Source organism: Nycticebus coucang, chromosome 7 (genome assembly GCF_027406575.1).
Source record: "Nycticebus coucang isolate mNycCou1 chromosome 7, mNycCou1.pri, whole genome shotgun sequence".
NCBI lineage: Eukaryota > Metazoa > Chordata > Mammalia > Primates > Lorisidae > Nycticebus > Nycticebus coucang.
This window is the reverse complement of record NC_069786.1, coordinates 6,295,004-6,321,561: the sequence shown is the minus strand read 5'-3', so window position 1 is coordinate 6,321,561 and position 26,558 is coordinate 6,295,004. Positions and strand designations below refer to the sequence as shown.

At 40.5% G+C, this 26,558-nt stretch overlaps 1 protein-coding gene across 1 annotated transcript in view; it reads right to left on the bottom strand.

Moving 5' to 3' along the window:
* ARHGEF4 (Rho guanine nucleotide exchange factor 4) overlaps nucleotides 1-26,558 on the bottom strand; it is a 219,169-nt gene that overhangs the window by 116,156 nt on the left and 76,455 nt on the right. The window contains exon 3 of the mRNA XM_053597142.1: nucleotides 19,166-19,447. Within this exon, the coding sequence (XP_053453117.1) occupies nucleotides 19,166-19,447 (282 nt within the window). The remainder of the gene's footprint in view (nucleotides 1-19,165; nucleotides 19,448-26,558) is intronic.

Genomic DNA, 26,558 nt, shown 5'->3' with positions numbered 1-26,558 from the left:
AAAGTGTCTTTTAAGTGGGCTGAAGAGAGATTTAGGGTGTCTACCTGCTGGGGTTTGAGAAATCAGCAGCCTCCAGTCATATCAGAACTGTGATTAACATCTCATACCCCAGAAGACCACGTGTTGCCCAGACAATATTCAACAACATATACATACTGCTTTGTTTTTGGTTGTGTTTTTTTGTTTGTTTGTTTGTTTTGTTTATTTTGATGTTGTTGATGTTGTTTTATTTTTAATTTCAACCTGTTCCATACAGATCCTTTTTCTTTCTCAATTTTTCTAGTTTAATTATAATTTCCCACTGCTGACTTTTTAAATAACTAGAACTTCATTTTTGCTAGTGTTTCTACTGCTATTATTTGGTTTTCCACCCAATTTTATCCCATAAAGTTTTCTGTTTGCTTGTTTTGGTTTGATTTATAGCATTTTTGTCTTTGCTCTCTACTTGGTGGAGGTGGGGTACTGTGTCTGATCAGGTTAGAAAAGAGCTGCTGACCTCAAGGGAACCACCCAACTGGGCACCCCCAGAAGATAGTTTTTTTTTAAGGTTGTGTCAAAGTACCCTACTGTACACCTATATTGCTCTGTCTCCCTCTTTCTGTGCCTCTCTTCTTTTGGTCAATATTCCTTTTACCCACCCCCTCTCCTTTCTCTATATTTCTTTTTTTTTTATTATCACTCGGTCCTCCTTTCTTTCATCCCTTTTTTGCTCTTCAACCTTCTCACCCTTCTGGTCCTGTAACCCTTAGTCCACAGGCACGAGAACTTAAAGAGCAAGAGGAAGTGAAAGGAAAATTAGGGCAAGGAAACAGATCAAAGAAATCACTCATGAGGAAGAATCAGCAGAAAACTCCAGGCAACATGAAGAACCATTCCAGAACAACCCCGCCAAGGGACCATGAGGTGGCTACTGCAGATGATTCCACCTACAAAGAAATGCTAGGAATGACAGAAAGGGAACTTAGAATACACATGTTGAAAACAATGAAGGAAATGACAGAAACAATGAAGGAAACTGCTAATGTAGTGGAAAATAACCAAAAGGAAATCCAAAAACAGAATCAAATAAAAGATGAACGCTATGAAGAATATAAAAAGGATGTAGCAGAGCTGAAGGAACTGAAACAGTCAATTAGGGAACTTAAAGATGCAATGGAAAGTATCAGCAACAGGTTAGACCATGCAGAAGAAGGAATTTCAGAGGTAGAAGACAAAGTTCTTGAGATAACTCAGATAGTAAAAGAGGCAGAAAAGAAGAGAGAGAAAGCAGAACGTTCACTGTCAGAATTATGGGACTTTATGAAGCATTCCAACATACGAGTTATAGGAATTCCAGAAGGGGAAGAAGAATGCCCCAGAGGAATGGAAGCCATACTAGAGAATACCATAAAAGAAAATTTCCCAAATATCACCAAAGATTCTGACACACTGCTTTCAGAGGGATATCGGACCCCAGGTCGCCTCAACTCTAACCCAGCTTCTCCAAGACACATTGTGATGAACCTGTCCAAAGTCAAGACAAAAGAAAAGATTCTGCAAGCTGCCAGGAGTAAGCGCCAGTTGACCTACAGGGGCAAATCCATCAGAGTGACCGCAGACTTCTCTAATGAAACTTTCCAAGCAAGAAGACAATGGTCATCTACCTTTAATCTACTTAAACAGAACAATTTCCAGCCTAGAATTCTGTACCCTGCTAAGCTAAGCTTCAAAATTGATGGAGAAATCAAATCATTTACGGATATACAAACATTGAGGAAATTCTCCACAACAAGACCAGCTCTACAGGAAATACTTCAACCTGTTCTGCACACTGACCACCACAATGGATCAGCAGCAAAGTAAGAACTCAGAAATCAAAGGACAGAACCTAACCTCCACACTGATGCAAAAGATAAAACTAAGCAATGGACTCTCACCAAATAAGATGAATAGAATACTACCACACTTATCAATTATCTCAATAAATGTTAATGGCTTGAATTCCCCACTGAAGAGACATAGATTGGCTGACTGGATTTAAAAACACAGCCATCCATTTGCTGTCTGCAAGAAACACACCTGGCTTCAAAAGAGAAATTAAAGCTCCGAGTCAAGGGTTGGAAGATAATTTTTCAGGCAAATGGAATTCAGAAGAAAAGAGGAGTTGCGATCTTATTTTCAGATACATGTGGATTTAAAGCAACTAAAGTCAAAAAAGACAAAGATGGTCACTTTATATTGGTCAAGGGAAAAATACAACAAGAAGACATTTCAATTCTAAATATCTATGCACCCAATTTAAATGCTCCCAGGTTCTTGAAACAGATCTTACTCAGTCTGAGCAATATGATATCTGATAATACTATAATAACAGGGGACTTTAACACTCCTCTTACAGAGCTGGACAGATCCTCTAAACAGAAATTAAACAAAGATGTAAGAGATTTAAATGAGACCCTAGAACAACTGTGCTTGATAGACGCATATAGAACACTCCATCCCAAAGATAAAGAATATACATTCTTCTCATCACCCCATGGAACATTCTCCAAAATTGATCATATCCTGGGACACAAAACAAATATCAACAGAATCAAAAGACTTGAAATTTTACCTTGTATCTTCTCAGACCATAAGGCACTAAAGGTGGAACCCAACTCTAACAAAAACGCTCGACCCCACCCAAAGGCATGGAAATTAAACAATCTTCTGTTGAATAACAGATGGGTGAAGGAAGAAATAAAACAGGAAATCATTAACTTCCTTGAGCATAACAACAATGAAGACACAAGCTACCAAAACCTGTGGGATACTGCAAAAGCAGTTTTGAGAGGAAAATTCATCACTTTAGATGCCTACATTCGAAAAACAGAAAGAGAGCACATCAACAATCTCACAAGAGATCTTGTGGAATTGGAAAAAGAAGAACAATCTAAGCCTAAACTCAGTAGAAGAAAAGAAATATCCAAAATCAAATCAGAGATCAATGAAATTGAAAACAAAAGAATCATTCAGAAAATTAATGAAACAAGGAGTTGGTTTTTTGAAAAAATAAATAAAATAGATAAACCATTGGCCAGACTAACGAGGAATAGAAAAGTAAAATCTCTAGGAACCTCAATCAGAAATGATAAAGGGGAAATAACAACTGATCCCACAGAGATACAAGAGATCATCTCTGAATACTACCAGAAACTCTATGCCCAGAAATTTGACAATGTGAAGGAAACGGATCAATATTTGGAATCACACCCTCTCCCTAGACTCGGCCAGGAAGAAATAGAGCTCCTGAAGAGACCAATTTTAAGCACTGAGATCAAAGAAACAATAAAAAATCTTCCAACCAAAAAATGCCCTGGTCAAGATGGCTTCACTCCAGAATTCTATCAAACCTTCAAGGAAGAGCTTATTCCTGTACTGCAGAAATTATTCCAAAAAATTGAGGAAGAAGGAATCTTCCCCAACACATTCTATGAAGCAAACATCAACCTGATACCAAAACCAGGAAAAGACCCAACCAAAAAGGAGAATTGCAGACCAATCTCACTCATGAACATAGATGCAAAAATTCTCAACAAAATCCTAGCCAATAGATTACAGCTTATCATCAAAAAAGTCATTCATTGGCCCACATCACAAAATCTCAAAACTGCAGATGCTGGCGTGGATGTGGATAGAAGGGAACACTTTTACACTGCTGGTGGGACTGCAAACTAGTACAACCTTTCTGGAAGGAAGTATGGAGAAACCTCAAAGCACTCAAGCTAGACCTCCCATTTGATCCTGCAATCCCATTACTGGGCATCTACCCAAAAGGAAAAAAATCCTTTTATCATAAGGACACTTGTACTAGTCTGTTTATCGCAGCTCAATTTATAATCGCCAAAATGTGGAAACAGCCTAAATGCCCACCAACCCAGGAATGGATTAACAAGCTGTGGTATATGTATACCATGGAATACTATTCAGCCATTAAAAAAAATGGAGACTTTACATCCTTCGTATTAACCTGGATGGAAGTGGAAGACATTATTCTTAGTAAAGCATCACAAGAATAGAGAAGCATGAATCCTATGCACTCAATTTTGATATGAGGACAATTAATGACAATTAAGTTTGGGGAAGCAGAAAGAGGGATGGAGGGAGGGGGATGGGGCCTTGGTGTGTGTCACACTTTATGGGGGCAAGACATGATTGCAAGAGGGACTTTACCTAACAATTGCAATCAGTGTAACCTGGCTTATTGTGCCCTCAATGAATCCCCAACAATAAAAAAAAAAAAAAAAACTCTTCTCATGCCTCCTGATCTGCAGAACCTGACTTGTCCCCAAGTTTAATGTTTTTCACAGCATATTGCTACCTTTAGAAAACCTAAGCCACGTAGTACTAGCTGCAAAGGTTTAACATTTCTCCCGACCCCAGATATTATACCTTACTTTTGGGGGGCTATCAGTCTCACAACAATACTCTCTACTACATTTTTTTTACTGATTGCATCCCATGAATGTATAATTTTAGCCTCTTTCCCATCCTTTCCATAGTTTTATCACACACCATAGATATTACTTTAGCTCTTTCCAGAGTGGTCTCGGATGGGTGAATTTCCTTTTTTTCTGGATGTACCATATTGTCAACTCATTTATATGAATTCATGGCCAGAGCAATGTAACTTATGCCTGAACAAATCTTATATAACAAATGTACTGTCTCCATAAGATAAACCACAGCCATCATCTATCGTAGGCACAATGGGCAGCACTTCAGGGCTGTGGGGCATTTTAAATAGTAAAATCATCACCAACACACACACACACACAACCTTTTACTTTGCTCTAAATAGACTGTGAAGGGCCGTTTGTTCATTATGAAAGCCGAAATAAGAAGATAGAGCACTGCCTCGTTGGACCTCAGCTGAGAACGTGCACATTGAGGGGACTCAAATTTTTCCATTCTGAGAATGCCCCTGAAAGACAATGGACATGCTGTGACTATTGATTTTGGTATTACAAACAAACTTTCATGAGCACATTTGCCAATATGGATTGTGTAGATAAAGAGGATTGGTTGTATTTAGTTCTGTGCTTTGCAAAATCTTCATCAAAATTTAGTGGCAAATCACTCTTTAATTATTTGTTAGACAGCATGTAGGAAAATATTTTGACCCTAAATTGAATCACCAAAAAAAAAAAAAAAAAAAAGTAGTGAATCATAATCTTTGATTATGAAAGTTCTTACTAAAGTTAAGAACACCAGGATTTTAACTTTGCTGTCAACCCTCAGACAAGGATGTGAGAACCCAACATTTGTACATACTCCTTTAAACCAAAATGCACTGACTGTTAGAGTGAGTTCTTCACCAGTGGTGATATAAATCTTGGCTAACACCATTGTATGTAAAAGAATAACAGGGTAGGGAGAATTGGACTGTTTCCTCATTTCTGGTAGAGTCATATCTGCCTTGGATAGAGACTCGGGCAGCTGCAGGTGTCAGTGGTGACCCAGGGAAGTGTCACACCAAATATGCAGCACCTGCTCCTGCATTTGTGGGCACAGCTTCCAACAGTTTTTCATTTACCAGCTTACAGCAAAAAATATGTGCAGTCTCATCCCATCAATCCATAATTGATGAATTTGTACCTATAAAACTGCAAGCAGTGAGAGCAAAGGCTTTGGAGAACACAGATACATGTTTGCATGCAGTCTCTGCCAGTCTATTCCCTCAAAACCTTGGCAAGCTTCTTCATGTCTCTGACTCAGCTTCTTCATCTGGAAAGTAGGGTACATAATAACCAACTCACACAATTGTGGTTTCAAAGCCAGATGCATTCAGGGGTGACTTGAGGCAGCCTTTTTGACGAGACTCTTTTAACATAACCAGTTTTCAGTGGCTGCTGCATCAAAACTGTCACTTCGAAGTATACAAGTGATACTTTTAATTTGTAAGTAGTGTGTTCAGCTTATATCTCTGACATGGACCTTCATACATAATTGTTCACTGTCCTTTCAATTTCCCCCCAGGAGTTACAGTCAAAAGGCAAATGGCACTTTGTAAAAGGTGACCTAATAATGGGCAGTATTTCCACTTCTGAATCTCAGCTCATTCGTCATTCAATTTTCAGCCATAGGTTTGCATTTTCCACTTACGTTGTGGTCCACATGCTGTGCTAGATGATATGATCTCACGTAAATTTGTCACGTGTATGCTGAAAGGCGCTAGCGTGTCTGAGGCTGCTATCTTTAGAAATGCCTGTGTATAAGGTTGGCCCACGGTTGGCTTCTGGAAACTTGGCACTCAAACAGTTCCCTAAGTGATAAATATGGTTCACTGTACCTAGGCTGTTTGTACAAACAAAGTGCTTTATGCTGAATGCCTGCTTTCCTGCTGAGAGTCTGCAATATTGGTATGTGATAGGCAGAGTGTGTCTGTGTGACAAACCTCCTAGAAAAACACTGGGCTCTGAATCTGGGCCTGCTACTGTAGGGTTTTTCCTTTATTTATTTATTTATTTATTTTCCTGCTGGAGAAAGAAGCATGTGTATGTACCCTTGTGAGGGGAGAAAGTGTAAGGAAGACTGCATGGATTAATTCTCCATACTCCATTGTCTCTTCCCTCCCGGTCCCATTGTACAGCCTTTCACTGTGCTGCCTTATTGATGAGTTCCATGAGTCCTCCTAGCAAACCACCAAATTTATCTTGGGGACCCCAATAGAACCTGGTTCTTAAAAACTAAACCTCTGGAGACTTTCAGTTCTGCTAGGATGGAGTAGCCCCATTCTTCCAACATCCTTTCTCTCTCACCTAAAATCCCTATGTATGTATAACACAACAAACAAACACAGGCAGACCCTGACACGTGGGAAGAAGGTGGGATATCTGGAGAACTGAGGACTTGAGAAGCAACAGGCTTTCCTTTCTGTCTCTCATGTATCCTGGACATAGCAGTGCAGAAGCCTCTAGTCCAGAACCAACAAAAGACACAGCAAAAAAAGCACCAAGAAAAATCTTGTTTCCTCCAGCTAAAGGACTAGAAAAACAGTATCTGTTATGGGAAGAATAGTGTCCCCTACACACACACACACCCTAATCCTCACCTGTTATCTTACAATTCACAAATGACTCTGCAGAAGAAATCAAAGTTAAAGACTTTGAGCTGAGGAGATTATCCTGCATTATCTTGGTGTACAGATTCCAATCACAAGAATTCTTAAAAGTACATTTTCCAGGTAGGGTCAGAGTCAGGGGGAGATGTGACTACAGAAGAATTATCAGAGAGACACAGGGTTGCGCCTGGGACTCACAAGCCACAGATGTGGACAGCTTGAAGCTGGCACCCACACAGGTATGGTCTCTTCCCAAGAGGCTCAAGAAAGGAAATGGCCTTGCCAATACCATGACTTTCACTTGCTGAGAGCTGTATCAGACTCCTAACCTACAGAACTGTAAGGTAGCAAATTTGTGTAGTTTTAAGCCATTAGATTTGGAGTCATTGGTTATGACAGAAAAAGGAAACCCATGGAGATTTTGGTACCTGGAAGTAAGGTGTAGCTATAACAAATCTGGAAGTGACTTGGGAATGGGCCATGGGGGGTAGAGGCTGGCAGAATCTTGAAGAGCATAACAGAAAAAGTCTAGATGGCTTTGAACAGACTGTCGGTAGAAATACTGATACTGAGGTGAGGCCTGCCAGTGCAGGCAGGGAAGGGTGAGAGGAGCAAGATGGGGAACACATACTTTGCCCTAGAGAAGAACTAAATTGTTGTGAACGGACTGTTAGCAGAAATATGGACATTAAAGGTGCTGTTAGTGAGGTTAGTGAGAGCTCAGAAAGAAATGAGGAACATTTTACTGGAACCTGGAGGAAAGAGGCTGCTCGTAACACAGTGGCAGGAAGCTCGGCAGGATCGGTGTCCTGCAGTTCTGTGGGAAGAAGAACTGGTGCATGATGCACTTGGCTGAGGGAATTTCCAGGCAATGTGTGAAGGTTCAACAGGGTTTCCTCTTGCTGCTTATAGTAAACTACAAGAGGAAAGATAAGTTGATGAAAGAAATCTAAATAACAAGGACTGGGGCTTGATGACTTGAGAATTTCCAGCTTTTCCAAATGGCAAGATGCTAACATCAAGCAATTTACTTTCAGGAAATTTGGTCTAGAGAAAAAGCAGAGTGTGGTTGGCCAAACTTTTGCTAATACCTCAAAAATATCAGTAAGTGATTTAGTCATACAGAAAGATCCTTGAAGAAACTAAGCAGGTGACCCATAGATCCCCTCAGCTCTCTCAGAAGAAGCCAGAACAAAGATAGGATCATCTGGGAAAGACCTACGGGAGTCTCCTGCCTGATGGGGTGAATCCCAATGACACATACAGGGAACTCACACAATTTTTGAGAATTTTGTGCCAGCAAAATCACTGGCATAAAGAACAGTGTCCCCTGCACACATACCCTAATCCTCACCTGTTATCTTACAATGCACAAATGACTGTTAATTTGGACCAAGAGGGACAAAGAAAGTGTAAAATGAAAGTGGGGCCAATCAGAGGGCTGATATCCCACCCTCCACCTGGCGGAAGCATACACTACTCTCCTTTTCCAACCCAGCAGTGTCACTGGAGCTGAAGAGCTTCCATTCCATGACAGGTAGAAGCTGGTGGCACTCCAATTTCCATGTAGGGTGATGCTGGAGGGCAAAGCAGGGAGCTAATCTTCCTCCTTTGCATGGGGGAAACAGGTAGCAGTGACCCAGTTCACCTGACGGGGTAGTGTCACTGAAACCCAATGGGCAGCTGATCTTCCATCCCCTAGAAGTAGCAGCATTCTGATTCCCTCCTGGGATAGTGTTGGTTGTCTGAGTGGGGAGGTGATTTTCCATTTCCTGCCTGATAGAAGGAGGCATTCTTCAACTTCCCATCAGGGTTATGTCAGGGGGTCCAATGGTGAGCTGAGCTGCCACCACTCCAGTGTAGGAGGGGTGCAATCAGGGTGAGCCTGGCATCGACAAAACTGAACGATGCTATGCAAGTCAGGGCTGGCCACTATTGCAATCTTTCTCCACACTGGTGTCAAAAAGGCTTGGAGAGATGAGTCTCCACATCCAGCCTGTAGCCAGGATGCAGAGCCAAGTGAGGAGAGGCAGGATTATCCTCACCTCCAAGTGTCATTAGGGCCCAGCAGGGAGCTGATCTTACTTGTCCTCTTGGAAACAATGAAGTGATAGAGGTAGTGTCCCACTTTGACCAGCAAGGTGTCAGCAGGGCCCAGCAGGGAGCGGAACCCCTACCCTATCCAGCTGCAATGAAGCAGAGAGTCATGCCCAGCCTTCACCAGGGGGAGTGCCTCCTTTAAAAAGTAAGAAGAAAAGAGTAAAATCTCTAATTTCATCAATCAGAAATGGTAATGATGGAATAACAACAGACTCTTCAGAAATTCAAAAAATCCTTAATGAATATTATAAAAAACTTTACTTTCAGAAATATGAAAATCTGAAGGAAATTGACCAATACTTGGAAACATGCCACCTTCCCCGACTTAGCCAGAATCAAGTGGAAAGGTTGAACAGGCCTATATCAAGTTCTGAAATAGCATCAACTATACAAAATCTCCCTAAAAAGAAAAGCCTGGGACCAAATGGCTTCACATCAGAATTCTACCAAACCTTTAAAGAGGAACTAGTACCTATATTACTCAACCTTTTCCAAAATATAGAAAAAGAAGGAATACTACCCAACACATTCTATGAAGCAAACATCACATTGTTCCCCAAACCAGGAAAAGACCCAACAAGAAGAGAAAATTATACACCAATATCACTAATGAATATTGATGCAAAAATATTCAACAAGATCCTAACAAATAGAATCCAGCAACATATCAAAAACATTATACATCATGACCAAGTGGGTTTTATCCCAGGGTGTCAAGGCTGGTTCAATATATGTAAATCTATAAATATAATTTATCACGTATACAAAAAACAAAGACCATATGACTCTCAATTGATGCAGAAAAAGCTTTTGATAATATCCAGCATCCTTACATGATCAGAACACTTAACAAAATAGGTGCAAAAAGGACATTTCTTAAACTGATAGAGGCCATCTACAGCAAACCCACAGCCAATGTCATATTGAATGGAGTTAAATTGAAATTATTTCCACTCAGATCAGGAAACAGGCAAGGTTGCCCATTGTCTCCACTGCTTTTTAACATTGTAATGGAAATCTTAGCCATCACAATTAGGCAAGAAAAGGCGATCAAGGGTATCCATATAGGGTCAGAAGAGATCAAACTTTCACTCTTCACAGATGATATGATTGTATATCTGGAAAACACCAGGGATTCTACTACAAAACTCTTAGAAGTGATCAAGGAATACAGCAGCGTCTCAGGTTATAAAATCAACATTTATAAATTGGTAGCCTTTATATATACCAACAGTAGTCAAGCTGAAAAAACAGTCAAGGACTCAATTCCATTCACAGTAGTGCCAAAGAAGATGAAATATTTGGGAATTTACCTAACAAAGGACGTGAAAGATCTCTATAAAGAGAACTACAAAACTCTAAGAAAAGAAATAGCTGAAGATGTTAACAAATGTAAAAACATACCATGCTCATGGCTGGGAAGAATTAACGTTGTCAAAATGTCTATACTACCCAAAGCAATATACAATTTTAATGCAATCCCTATTAAGCTCCATTGTCACACTTTAAAGATCTTGAAAAAATAATACTTCATTTTATATAGAATCAGAAAAAACCTCGAATAGCTAAGACATTACTCAGAAATAAAAACAAAGTAGGAGGAATTATGCTACCAGACCTCAGACTATACTATAAATTGATAGTGATTAAAACAGCATGGTACTGGCACAAAAACAGAGAAGTAGATATCTGGAACAGAATAGGGAACTGAGAGATGAACCCAGCTACTTACCGTTATTTGATCTTTGACAAGCCAATTAAAAACATTCAGTGGGGAAAAGATTCCCTATTTAACAAATGGTGCTGAGTGAACTGGCTGGTGACCTGTAGAAGACTGAAACTGGAACAACACCTCTCGCCATTAACTAAGATAGATGCTCACTGGATTAAAGATTTAAACTTAAGACATGAAACTATAAAAATACTTGAATAAAGTACAGGGGAAACTCTCGAAGAAATCGGCCTGGGTGAATATTTTATGAGGAAGACCCCCCCACACAGGGCAATTGAAGCAACATCAAAAATACACTACTGGGACCTGATCAAACTAAAAAGCTTCTGCACAGCCAAGAACACAGTAAGTAAAGCAAACAAACAGCCCTCAGAATGGGAGGAGATATTTGCAGGTTATGTCTCTGACAAAGGTTTAATAACCAGAATCCACAGAGAACTCAAACGGATAAGCATGAAAAGAACAAGTGATCCCATCTCAGGGTGGGCAAGGGACTTGAAGAGAAATTTCTCTGAAGAAGACAGGCGCATGGCCTACAGACACATGAAAAAATGTTCATCATCCTTAAACACTGGATAAATGCATATCAAAACTACTTTGAGATATCATCTAACTCCAGTAAGATTAGCCCACATTACAAAATCCCAAGACCAGAGATGTTGGTGTGGATGTGGAGAAAAGGGAACACTTCCACCTTGCTGGGGGGACTGCAACTAATACGTTCCTTTTGGAAAGATGTTTGGAGAACAGTTAGAAATCTAAAAATAGACCTGCCATTTGATCCTACAATTCCTCTACTAGGCATATATCCAGAAGACCAAAAATCACATTACAACAAAGATATTTGTACCAGAATGTTTACTGCAGCCCAATTCATAATTGCTAAGTCATGGAAGAAGCCCAAGTGCACATTGACCCACAAATGGATCAATAAATTGTGGTGTATGTACACCATGGAATATTATGCAGCCTTAAAGAAAGATAGAGACTTTACCTCTTACATGTTTACATGGATGGAGCTGGAACATATTCTTTTTAGCAAAGTATCTCAAGAATGGAAGAAAAAGTATCCAATGTACTCAGCCCTACTATGAAACCAATTTATAGCTTTCTCATGAAAGCTATAATCCAGTTATAGCCCAAGAAGAAGGGGAAAGGGGAGAGGCAGGGGAGGGGAGGGGAGAGAGGAGGATGAGTGGAGGGAGGGTAATTGGTGGGACCACACCTATGGTGCATCTTACAAGGGTACATGTGAAATTTACTCAGTGTAGAATATAAATGTCTTAACACAATAACTAAGAAAATGCCATGAAGGCTATGTTAACCAGTTTGATGAAAACATTTCAAATTGTATATCAAATTAGCCCATTGTACCCCATGATTGCATTAATGTACACAGCTATGATTTAGTAAAAGAAAGAAATAAAAAGAAAGAAGATAAAATAGGATACAGAGTCTCATAACATAACATCCAAAATGTACAGGCAGCTCTCAAGTAATAAACATCCAACTTCCATACAACTCACACTTATGAATGGAGGCTAGTGCAGTAAGTCCCCAAGTGATAAATATCTGACTGACATATGACTTGCACCTACAAAAGGACACTATTACAGGTAATAGGTAAATGTATCTGTTCTAACTTACATACAAATTCAACTTAAGAACAGACCTATAGAACCTATCTCACTAGTAACCTGGGGACTGCCTGTAATAAAAATCACTCATGACACCGAGAAACAGAAAAATTATAAAAATGAACAAGAAAAGACAACCAGTGTGCCAAAGACATGCCAACACTGACATGAACAACATGTTGGATTATCTGGCAGGTAAAGGCAATCATAGAAATGCTCGAACAAGCCACTACACATTTTCTTGAAAGAAATTAAAAAATAGAAAATCTCAGCAAAGAAAAAGAACTTGTGAAAAAGAACCAAATGAGAAGCACAGAAATGAAAATAATAACTGATACCAAAAGCCCATGGAATGGGCTCAGCAGCAGAGTAGGCGGCAGAGGATAAAGTCAGCGAACCTGAGGATAGGTCGATAGAATCTGTCTGTTCTGAACAAGAGAGAAAACAGATTGAGACAAAACGAACAATCTCAGAGACATATGAGATAGTAGCCAAAAAGCACATTCCCACAAGATGAGAAGGGAGAAAATGGACTAGAAACGGCAGTCAAAGAACAATGGCTAAACACTTGGCAATTTTGGTGAAAGACAAAACTGCAAATTAAAAAAGCTGAATGTTACAGACTGAATGTATGTGCCTCCTGGAATCCAGACGCGGAAGCTCTCATCCAAAGAGGTATTTGGAGGTCAGAGCCCCCAGGAACAGGATTAGTGCCCTTATTAAAAGAGTCACAAGGCACTGGTCTCTCTCTCCAATGTAAGGATATGTCAAGAAAGCAGCCAGAGAGAGTCCTCCCCAGACATGAACCTAGCAGCACCTTGATCTTGGCTGCTTCTCATCCATCAGAACTGTCAGAAATCAATGTTTTTTATTTAAGCTGCCTGGGCTATGATAATTTGTTATAGCAGCCTAAGTTAAGACACTGAGTGAAACACAAATAGAGTAAATCCAAAGAAATGTTTTCTAAGACACATCATAATTTCTTCTGAAAACTGAAAAAAAAAAGAGAGAGAAAGAAAAAAATACCTGGGAGTAGCCAGAGAGAAAATGTGCATTACTTAGACGGTACCACCAATTCTAACGGCAATGGATTTGCCATCTGAAACCCCACAGGACAGAAGGAAGTGGCCCCACAGTTTGTAAATACTGAAAGAAAAGAACCGTTAATTACCAAGTCAGTATCTTCCTTCCTTCAGAATGAGCAGGAAAGAAAGACACTTACAATTGAAGGAGAAGTAAAAGATTTATTGTTAGCAAACCTACCCTTAAAGGATGTCTAAACGAAGTTCTCTAAATAGCAAGGAAATAGTGACAAAATACAGGGTTGGACCGTCATAGAAAGAACACTGGGATGGGCAAAAATTGGGGTACCAGGAATGGAGGACCTGTAGCCTTCTAATTTCAAGATTATTGTTTTTGAAGCATCACAAGAGTCAGGAAAAACTTCATCTTTCTCTGTACACCTTTTAATAAAAGGATTTGTTCTGTGAAATTTGGATTCAATCATCAGGCTGCACTTAAAGACCCAGAAGGCCACATTTCACCTTAAGGCTTCAGGTTCCCTGCCTTTGTAACTATCCTATTTCTCATGAATGTCTTAAATCATTATTCAAATCGAGGTATAATTGATGCACAAAAAATGTACATATTTAATCTATTCATCTTGATGAGTGTGAAGGCAAGTGCAGTAATCTCCTCATTATCCAGCACCTATGGGGATTGGTAGATTCCATATAAATATCCAGATTCTGGTTGCTTGAGAGTTACTATTAAAAATAAGCCTAAATAATTCTATACCCTATACTATACTGACTTGATGCTAATACTGAAATACACTAATTAAACAAAAATTAAGATAAAGACAAATGTCATTTACTGTAAAACAGTTTTACTATATTACATATTTCATAAATAGGTTTGTGAATGCAGTGTACAATTTTAGTTAAATGGTAGTCTATACAATTTTCAATTCCACTATCATATTTTTTAACTTCAAGTAAAACACATTTACACTTAAGACTGTTACAGAGCACACAGGAGAGCTGCTGAGTGACAGAAGGGGGCACCAAATGTACAAGGAAGCCTAGTTTTACCACTTCTATTCAACAATGTACTATAAATTCTAGTCAGAGAAAGTAAGAAAGAAATTTTTAAAGACTCCACACAAATATTCTTAGAATAAATGAATTCAGCAAAGTTGAAGGATACAGGATCAAGAAACAAAAATCAGTTGTATTTCTATACTCCAACAATGAACAATCCCAAAATGCAATTTATGAAGGTTCCATTTACAATGTCATCAAAAAAAATAAAATACTTAGGAAAAATTTTTTAGAGACAGTATCTAGCTCTGTCACCTAGGCTGAAGTACAATGGCAGAATCATTGCTCACTACAGCTCCTAGGCTTAAGCCACCCCCCTCCCTCAGCCTCCCATGGAGCTGGGACTACAGGTGCGTACCACCATACCCAACTATTTTTTTTTTCTTGTAGAGATAGGTCTCAGGCTTGTTTAGAATTCCTGGCCTTAAGAAATCCTCTTACCTCACCCTTCCAAACTGCTGAGATTACAGTTGTAAGCTACCCTTTCCAGCCACTTAAGAAAAAATTTAACTAAGGATGTTCAAGGCTGGTACAGTGAAAATTACAAAACACTGCTTGAAAGCAATCAAAGACTACCTAAAAAATGGAAAATCATCCAGTGTTCATGGATCCAAAGACTTAATATTATTAATATGGTAATACTTTCCATGGTATATTCTAGTATAGTATGATATACTATAGGGTATAGAATTAGGCTTATTTTTAATAACAACTCTCAAAGTAATCTATAAATTGAATGCAATCCTGTCAAAATACCAACAGCCTTTTTTTTGTGTGTGTGTATGTGTGTGCAGAAATGGACAGGTGGTCCTAAGAATCATATGAAATTGTAAGGTTCAAAAAATAGTCAAAACAGTTCTTGGAAAAAAAAAAAAAAGAGGACTCACATGCATCCCAATTTCAAAACTTATTATAAAGCTATGGTAATCAAAACAGTGTGTTACTGACTTAGATAGACATGTAAATTAACAGAATAGAATTAAGGGTCTAGAAATAAACTCTTGCATCTTAGGTCATTGATTTTTGACAAAGGCACCAAGACCATTCAAAGAGGATACTCTCTTCAGAAAATGGGGGGTGGACAACTAGATGGCCCCATGGAGAAAATTAAAGTTAAACTTCTACTTCACATCATACAAAAACTAAATAAAAATGGATCACAGACCTACAGGTAAGAGCAAAAGGTACAAAACCCTTAGAAGAAAACAGAATTAAATGTCCTTATTTGGGTTTGGTAATGGATTCTTAGATAGAACGTGAAATGCACAAGCAAGAAAAGAAAAAAGATGAGTGGATTTCATCAAAATTACAAACTTGTGTACATCAATGGACACTATCAAAAAAGTGAAGGACAACCCACAGGTAGGAGAAAATATTTGCAGATCACATATCTGATCAGAGTCTAGTCCTAGATCTGATCCAGGAGATACAGAGAACTCAAAATGTAACAACAAAAAGACCACCCAATTGAAAAATGGGCAAAAGATTTGAATAGGCATTTCTCTCAAGAAGATATACAAATGGGCAAAAACACATGAAAATATGCTTAACATTTCACTAGGAAAATGTTTTTTTGTGTGTGTGTGTGAGACAAAGGCTCACTCTTGTCACCCAGGTTGGGTGCCGTGGCATCATAGTTCATAGCAACCTCAAACTCTTGGGCTTAAGAGAAACTTTTGTCTCAGCCTTCCAAGTAGCTGGTACTACAGGAACCCACCACAATGCCTGGCATTTTTTTTCTATTTTTAGTAGAGATGGAGTCTCCTTCTTGCTCAGGTTGGTCTCAAACTCATGAGCTCAAGCAATCCACCCATCTCAGCCTCTCAGAGTGCTGGGATTACAGGCATGAGCCACCATACCACCTTCACTAGGGAAATGTAAATCAAACCACATGAGGTACCACTCATACCCAGTACGATGGTATGATTAAAACAACAACAACAACAACAACAACAACAAAACAAACCAGGAAACAAATGCTACAGGGGTGGATGTAGAAAACGTCCAGCCCTCATACACTGCTGGTTGGAATAGAAAATGGTGCAGCCACTGTGGAAAACAGTTTGGTGATTCCTTTAAAAAGTTAATGAATCCTATGTATTCAATTTTGATATGAGGACAATTCAATGACAATTAATGACACAGTGGGGCATGGGGGAAGGGAAGACCAGACAGAGAAGGAGGGAGTGGGTGAGGGAAAGGAAAAGAGGGGAAAAAAAAGATAAGAAAAGAAAATAGTGACCAAGTCACACATAAATTGGATTTAATTTTGACCAAAGTACATAACTTAAACATTAATTTTTAATTCAACTTGTTAATATGTTGTTTGGGATATTGCATACTCATTTATAAGTGAAATATGTTAGTAATTTCCCCCTTATAATAATGTATTCTCTCCAATTTTAATATCAGATGTACCCAGATCAAGTAGGATGATTTTGAAGTATTTCTGCTTTTTCTATTGTCTATTAGATGTGGCATGATCTGTTTTTGAAATTACCTTTTGATTTTATTTATAAATATTAGTTGTCTATTTTTTGAGACTTAAAAAAAATAAGAAGAAGTTAACTGATGACTCCATACTGTATCTTGGAGTCAAAGCACTCTATAATAGACATACTCTTTTTTTTTTTTTTGCAGTTTTTGGCCGGGGCTGGGTTTGAACCCACCACCTCTGGCATATGTGGCTGGTGCCCTACCCCTTTGAGCCACAGGCGCCACCCAAATAATAGACATACTCTTATTTGACAATGTGAATGTTACTTTCTTTGCATTATTATTATTATTATTGCTTAATATTTCGATGCAGCAATTCTCTGATTTCTTTTCCGAATGTATTTATGTTCGTTCGTTCTTTATGAGGTTTTTGTTTCTAGTCCTTATCTTAAACATTGTTATTGTTATTAAATTTTAAGCCCCTTCAATTTTGTGAAGGCAAAAAATGGAAACCTAATAAACACACGTATATGTAAAAATAAATTAAAAAAATATTTCTTTGATTAAAAAAAGTGAATCATAGAATTACCCTATGGTTCAGTGATTCCACTCCTAGGTATATATCCAAAATAACTGAAAATATGTATTCAAACAAAAATTTATATACCAGTCCTGGCAGCACTATTCATAATAGTCAAAAGGTAGAAACAAGCCAGATGTCTATCAACAGATGAATGGATAATGAAAGTAAAATAAAAATCTGTATATTCACATAAGGAATATTAGTTAGCAATAAAAATGAATGAAGTTCTGATAGATGCTGCAACATGGATGAACACTGAAAGTCACACATTGTGTGAATCCATTTATATGAAAAATCCAGCATCGGTAAATCTGCTATCTGGACAGAAAGGTCAGTGTTGCTGACCTGGGAAGGGGGAAATGGCTAGTAACTGCTTAATGAATGTGGGTTTTCCTTTTGAGGTGATGACAATATCTTGGAACTTGGCAGAGGTGATGCTTTCAAAATACTGTGAGTTGTTCGCTTTCATGTGGTTAATTTTATGTTTTGTGAATTTCACCTCAATTCTAAAAAAGAGAGTACTCAGGGATGAAGTGAGGCTCAGAGATGAATACTCCACACATACCTTATGATAAAAATGTTGCTATTTATAAAGGGAAAGAACAAGACGCTCTTGTCAAAGATTGGATAGAAGGTCTGATGTCTATGCCATTAAATCATTTTTTAATAGGCTGTCAATTTCAAGCAAAAAATCATGGTGTCAAAGTGTCCCTAAAGACAAAATCTGATTGGTAACATAATTACATTTAATTAATTTAGTTAAGTCATATCAAGATGTCCTGCACCTCTGTGACAGGACATCCTAATCCCTATCACAGTGTCTGGCACACAGTAGGCACTCACTAAATGGCAGTCACCATGGTGAGGTCCCTGAGGGCAGGCATCCCACCTTCTTCCACTTCTCTGCTGCCTTGCACAGGGCAGGCCACAGGCGAGACACACCACAGGGAAGGAGCAGGGTGCTCTGGCTTCTGTGGCTGCAGGGGACACACGGCAGGTGTCTCTCCTGTAGGCCAGGAGGAGACAGACACAGTACAGGGACAACACAGACCAGTGAGCGGACGTGGGCTGCCTGGATGCAGGCAGCTCCCTTAAGCTCTCTGAGTTTCTACAAGGCCATTTGTAGGAGAGAGTAAACCAGGTGCTCCAGCCCACAGGCGGGTTGAGGAGCAAGAACCAGGTGAAAGCACTTTTGAAATGTAGCGAGACATCTGGGAGCTCAACAAAACACGTTGAAGCCTCCTAGAATCACTGGGGAGCCTGGGCAGCGCCTCAGCCCCAGGCCGCGCTCCCAGCCTTAGTGCAGCAGTCATGCGTGTTCCTCCTCCTCCTCCTCTTTCTCCAGCTCACTCTCACCAAACACATAGGTAGTTCTCCTGTATGGAGGGCCCGGCACAGGAGAGCGGAGGGGGAAGCCCAGGAAACGACAGGCAGCAGCAGAGGAGGAGGGGGACCTGGACACGCCCCAGGGCGCCTGGGCCATAAACTACTTACTGTCACTCCGTCACTGTGCCCTGCCCCTGTGGGCATTCTCCGTTCAGCCTGGGACTGATTCTCCAACTTCTTTCTCTGCGTCTTCTCCAGCCACAGGTCATCCAAGCTGATGGGAGGGCGGCGAGGGATGCTCCCAGGCAGTGAAGGAGCCTCCCTGGGGAGGGTCTGTGTCACCCTGCCAGTGGTGGGGCAGGACCCCTGAGCTGGCCCAGTGTGGAAAGCTTTCTGGCCATGGGAGAGACAGGACTTCTCGCCTGGTGGGTCCTCCCAGGACATGTGGCTCTAGAAAGTGGAGAGAACATGTCAGAGATGGGACAGAGGATGGATCAACTGGGGACACAGTGCCTTCTTCTGCCCAGGCTCATTTGGGTCTAACACAATGTTTTGGTTAATTCTCAAAAGACAGAGCCCAGTGAAATACTTTGTTCACAGTAATTTTGGAAAATGAAGGTTAGGGACAAAACAAATCTTGTTTCTGTTAAAACATCTACTTTCATGACTGTTTCAAAAAAAAAATCCAGTTTTCTATTTTGATCAAAGAATTAGGTCTCGAAAGTAATTACTGAACTTGGCACACTCATTAGAAATACTTTTTAGAGGTCAGTAATTGCAGTGAAAGCTTTACTTAAACAATATCTCTAGAGAATAGAATTCAAGTAGGAACACACTTCAGGTACGTGTATTCTAGCACAGTGTGTGCACAACCCCACCTCACCCAGGCTACCACCTGGTCCAGGTTCCAGTTCTGAACTCAGGCACCCTGACAATTTCAGAATACAATGTGTACATGCTAACAGGATAATTAGGCTTGTGGTGATATCAGCAGCATTTTTGATCTGTGGAATGAGCCTCTGGGCAAAGAAACCCTCTTCTGTGCACTTGCTGTCCCCTCTAACGCTCTCCACCCATCTACAGCCTTCACAAGAGTGACCTCTGGGCGGTGACATCTCCTAGCACTCTGAGAATCCTGTTCATGGAAACACAGGTGCTGTTTCTTTTAACCATTTCAAAAGTCTCCCTTAAAAATTTTGCACAGACTGGAAGCCTAGGAAGGCTGAGTCTGACAAAGCAAGACTTTGATCGTTCCTCCTAGACAAGGGTTGGGGAGAGACGCCCTTTCTGGCAGTCACAAGTGGACCACACCAGCCAAGTCTATTCTCCAGTGCAGTCTTAGCGGGGACTGTGTCTGCAATAATCTCTTGTGACATGTCAGTTGGAGGGAAGTGGATATGCTCACTCAATGTCAGAGCTTGGGTTTTTGCCTCTTAAACAGTTTTTTTCTGAACTAAATAAGGTGTTTATTTTGTAAGTAGGTACATGGAAATGAAGCTCTTATTTAAGTACCTTGATAGAGTTTATTTTTATGGTAGAAATTCTAGGGAGTCATTATTCTGGAAGTTATTAAAAGTTCTCTGGGAGATTAAAGTATTTTGCATAATAATTTTCTGCAACATGAAGATTTAATCATATATCCTCTGTTTAATGTGAGATATTCTTTAAGAATTTGACCTGTATATATGTACAGTGGGAATGGGCTGAGGATGGTGATGATGAAGGCACGGGCGTGATTGCTACAGGACGGCTGGGAGCACAACCTGGGGCCCAGGCTCTGTCCAGGTTCCCCCGTGATTCCACTGGGCAGCCGAGGCTGAGAACCAGGGATCTAATGTGTTTTGTTGAGCTCCCAGATGTTGCTCTACATTTAAAAAGTGCTTCCATCCTGTTCTTGCTACCCAACTTGCCTGCAGGTTGGAGCAGCTGGTATATTCTCTCTGTCCCACAAATGGCTTCATAAAAAGCTCTCAGAGAACTTAAGTGAGCTGCCTACATCCACACAGCCCAGGTCCACTCACTAGTCTGTGTTGTATCTGTTCCTGCTGTTTCCAGGTGGCAAGCACAGCTCCGTAACCAGGCAAGGAACTCCTCAGACTCTTTTATAGCCCTCAAAGTTCCCCAAAAGGGAAGGGATGCTAATTGAGCATGTCTACTGGTAAGGCTCCCTGTTATGCATTTTATGCACGCTTGACCTGAAAGCTGGGTGAGTGACATAAGCCACCTGTAAGGAGGAAGAGCCACCCTCACCTCCATACCTTCCACGAGCACAGCTCACCACCACCAGAGTAAAGCTCGCTTTCCCAGCTAGAAGAAACTTCCTACTTGGACTTTTTCAATATATTGTCCTGGAGCTTTCTACTAGGCTGCACCTGGGTGTCGTCTGAGATCTGTTAAAGCCACCTGGTGGGAATGCAAATATATTCCTTTTGGAAAGATGTTTGGAGAACAGTTAGGAATCTAAAAATAGACCTGCCATTCGATCCTACAACATCTACTAGGTATATATCCAGAAGACCAAAAATCACATTATAACAAAGATATTTGTACCAGAATGTTTATTGCGGCCCAATTTATAATTGCCAAGTCACGGAAGAAGCCCAAGTGTCCAACGACCCACAAATGGATTAATAAATTGTGGTATATGGACACCGTGGATATTATGCAGCCTTAAAGAAAGATGGAGACTTTACCTCTTTCATGTTTACATGGATGGAGCTGGAACATATTCTTCTTAGTAAAGTATCTCAGGAATGGAAGAAAAAGTATCCAATGTACTCAGCCCTACTATGAAACCAATTTATAGCTTTCATATGAAAGCTATAACCCAATTATAGCCCAAGAATATGTGGAAAGGGGTTTAGTGAGGGGAGGGGAAGTGGAAGGATGGGTGGAGGGAGGGTAATTGGTGGGACCACACCTACGGTGCATCTTACAAGGGTACATGTGAAACTTACTAAATGTAGAATACAAATGTCTTAACACAATAACTAAGAAAATGCCGTGAAGGCTATGTTAACCTGTTTGATGAAAATACTTCAAATTGTATATAAAACCAGCACATTGCACCCCACGATTGCATTAATGTACACAGTTATGATTTAATAAAAAAAAAGAGAGAGAGAGAAAAAGCCACCAGGTTTTACCCACCCTATGTTTCATTAGCACTTTAGAACCCCTGCACTTTCACTGCGTGAATGTGGGCCTTTGGAGTGAGCCCTGGCTGGAGATATAGGTGTCCTCAGTGAGAAATTTTGCCTTAGTTTTCTCCACTTAATGGAAAAGAACCAACTCCCCTCCTGCCCCTGAGCCAAGGCACCCAGCTAGGTCAGTGAGATGTGTGGCAATAGGTGAGCACCTGACTATGCTCCTGGGGACTTGTCAAAACCAAAGGGAAGGGACCCTCCAAGGCTAGTTGGGGAGTCTGGGCTGGAGAGACAGGCAGAGGGGTCAGGTGAGACAGCTCTGGCTCTGGTCAGACCCTGGGGTGGAGTAAATGTGGGCCTGAATGAGAAGCTGTCATTGGTTAAGTACCTACTGCCTATCCTGGTGTTTGCAAAAAAGGCAAAATTAAGAAATAGTGAGACAATGGCAGGTAAAACATTTCAACAAAATCTTGAGAAGGGTGAGAGGACGTAGGGGCAGCTAACGCCACTGTGCACAGGAAGCATTTAGGCAGGTGGGTGGGCTGTGGAGGAAGAGCTCAGAGGCTTGGCTTTAACATCTGTGTGTGAAAGTGTGGCCTCAGTTGGCATCCCCAGCCCACATGGCCAAATGCCCACTTCCCTTTCCACTCCCGCCGCCTCAAACTGCCATCAAGATCAAACCCCAGGGACTTAGGGTCTAAAGAACTGAACAAGATACTCTGGAGGCCACAGGCTCACGAGTAAAACAGGTGGACAGGTCTGGGATACAAACAGGGATAACGAGGAAATCTGCACAGTGAACAGGGGCCGCTCAGCACCTGCTTCACTCATTCCCAGCATCAGCCTACCGCTCCTCACTAAGCAACAAGAGGATACTGCTCCAGAGAAACGGCCTCACCTCAGAGAAAGGCCTCTCCACGCTGGTGTAAAATGAGCCCCCTCAGTCACCCTGCTCACTAGCTGATTAGCCCCATGCACGCCCATGGGTCATCTAAACAGACACCGGGTACCTGACTCTTAAAAAATATGAAGTTCACCCGAAGGTTGCCAGACATTTAGGAAAAACCTTCAGCACACTAGAAAGGCCAAAAATAAACAAACAAACAGAAAAAAACAATCAGGAAACAGAAAATATAAAGGATAGAAGAAAACCTCAAAGGAGCTAAAATTAACAACCTTAAAAAGAAAAAGGAAAACACCAAAATCATTAAACAAGAGCAGGATGCTGTGGGGAAAAAATAAAAAAGGGCTTCCAGTTCTGGACAAGATGGAATAGACACCCGTCTCCCTATTTGTTTACTAAGTACAGCTAAAAACTTAAGGTGTTATATAGAAAACAAAGATATGAAAATTCAGAATGGTGGAGAGAAGCAAGCAGAGCAGCTGTGGGTACAAGGAATGGCATATACCAGTGAATTTCTGAGCTTTCCTTTTGTCGCATATAGTCCACTCACAGCTGCTTCCTACAGGATGATGAGGAGTCTCGTGGGAAATGCTGCTAGGTTCAGACATAAATGCCCCTCAGACATAAATGCCCCAACAGAGGCCTGTCTTCTCTAGCTAAAGGACCAGTCTGGCAAGACAGCTGACTTTTAAACAATAACTACCCTACTTGGGCCAAACTTTAGGTTAAAACCATGCAATACACCCCATTTCCCCTCATACCCCAGCAGATCACAAGTGAGGAACTCCTAACCTCACTTGGCTGTCATGAGTCAGAAATAGCCCTCAGCCAAGGGGTGTGAGGGAAGGCTGGAGGGAAGGCTGAAGGGAAGCTGGGGCCCCCCTCCCAGTGTTCGCAAGGTCCTTCCTCATAGCATCCATGAAGACAGCGTGAAGCCAGTCTCCCATCCTTACCTGGTGCAAGTGAGGCATTGCTCCCTCCCCTGCTGGGGTGATGTTACAAGAAGCCCTGGTTGAGAGCCAGTCCTTCACCACTGCCCAGCATTAACAAGGCCTTCTGACCCTCTGCTTTCTGTGGATACCTAGTGTAGAATCTGAACTCCCGTCCCTGCCCATCAGTAATGAAACACCCATCCTTGAATCAGGTTGTCAATAGAGGCCAAAAGGGGAACGTGAGATTTCAACTTAACCCGACAGTAATGAGGTAGTACCCTCTTCCCCCACTGGAGTGGTGTCAGAGGTGCTTTGCTAATATAGAAGGTTTAAATGAGATACACAGTGCACAATAAAATCTAAACTTACTTGTCACACCAAGAACAGGAAAAATCTCAGCTCAGCACCTATAGCTCAAGCTGCTAGGGCACCAGACACATACGCCAGAGCTGGTGGGTTTGAATCCAGCCCGGGCCTGACAAACAATGACAACCACAACCAAAAAAAATAGCTGGGTGTTGTGGCAGGTGCCTGTAGTCCCAGCTACTTGGGAGGCTGAGGCAAGACAATCACTTAAGCCCAAGAGTTTGAGGTTGCTGTGAGCTGTGACCCCACAGCACTCTACCCAGAGCGACGGCTTGAGACTCTGTCTCAAAACAAAACAAACAAACAAAAAAAAGAACAGGGAAAATCTCAGCTTGAATAAGAAAAGACAGTCATCAGACACCAACACCCAGAAGACATAGATGCTGGAATTATCTGACTAAGAGTTAAAGCAGCCATTTTAAAACTACATCAACAAGAAATAAAAATACTCCCGAAACAATTGAAAAAACAGAACATCTCAGAAACTAGAAAATCTTGGCAAGGTATAGAAAATATAAAGAATAAGTGGACATTGTAGAACTAAATAATATAATAACTGAAATCAAAAGGTCAATGGAAGGGTTCATGGGAGAATGGATAGGACAGAGAATCAGTAAACTTGAAGAGAGAGAAACGGAATTCCACAATCTCAACAACAGAGAGAAAAATGACTGGAAAACAAACAGAGTTTCAGGGAACTGTGAGACTAGAAAGAAAGATAAAACACTAAGTAATTGGAATCCAAAAGAGAGGAGAGAGTGGGTTATGGTGAAAAACTGTTCAAAATTTCCCAAATTTGGCCAAAGATATAAACCCACAAATTTAAGAAGCTGTCCAAAGCCCAAATAGTATAAAGCCAAAGAAATCCACAGGAAGATGTATCATAATCAAAATTCTGAAATCTAAGGACAAAGAAAAATTTGTGACAGCAGTGAGGAGGAAAAGACACCTTGCGCATCACATTTTAAATGACATCAGACACATGGTGGCCAGAAGGAAGTGACTCCAGACTTTTCCAGTGTCATTTTGCAAGGAAATAACTATTCAATGTTAAATGAGAATCCTTTAGCCAGGAAAATACTATTCAGTAATGAGAGGGATATCAAGAAATTCTCAAAGAAAGGAAAAGTGAATTTCTTTCCAGAATAACTGCCTTTAAAGAATGGCTAAAAGAACATTTTGTATTAGATGAGGGCCAGGTCTTCAGTTGTTGTTACAACTATGGCTGTCCAAATGCTTTAGCACTGTTTGTCAAAAAGAGTATCATTCTTTTCTAGGATTGCTTTCGCTTGTAAAGATCAGTTGGGTGCATTTGTGTGGGTCTATTTCTGGGTTCTCTCTCCACTTCCATTAACCTATTGCCTGTACCTCCCCAACACCAGTCTTGATCACTTCATGTCAGAAGCATGAAGTAACATAAGGAAGAGTGATTCCTCCCACTTCATTTCCGTTTCTCAAAATTGTTTTAACTGTTCCGGAGTGTGTGCCTCTCCATAAAAATTTTAGGATTTTTTTTAAATTAAATCATCGCTGTGTGCATTAATGCAATCATGGGGTACAATGTGCTAATTTTATATACAATCTGAAATATTTTCATCAAACCGGTTAACATAGCCTTCACAGCATTTTCTTAGTTATTGTGTTGAGACATTTATATTCTACACTTAGTAAATTTCACATGTACCCTTGTAAGATGCACTGTAGGTGTGGTCCCACCAATTACCCTCCCTCCACTCATCCTCCCCCCTTCCCTCCCTCTCCCTTTTCCACATATTCTTGGGCTATAACTGGGTTATAGCTTTCATATGAAAGCTATAAATCGGTTTCATAGTAGGGCTGAGTACATTGGATACTTTTTCTTCCATTCTTGAGATACTTTACTAAGAATATGTTCCAGCTCCATCCATGTAAACATGACAGAGGTAAAGTCTCCATCTTTTTTCTTTTTTTTTTAAATTTATTTATTTTTATTGTTAAATCATAGCTGTGTACATTAGTGCAATCAAGGGGTACAATGTGTGGGTTTCATATACAATCTGAAATATTCTCATCAAACTGTTCAACGTAGCCTTCATGGCATTTTCTTAGTTACTGTATGTAGGCATTTGTATTCTGCATTTAGTAAGTTTCGCCTGTACCCATTCTAAGATGCACCGTAGATGTGGCCGCACCCATTACCCTCCCTCTACCAAAACCTCCCCCCTCCCTTCCCC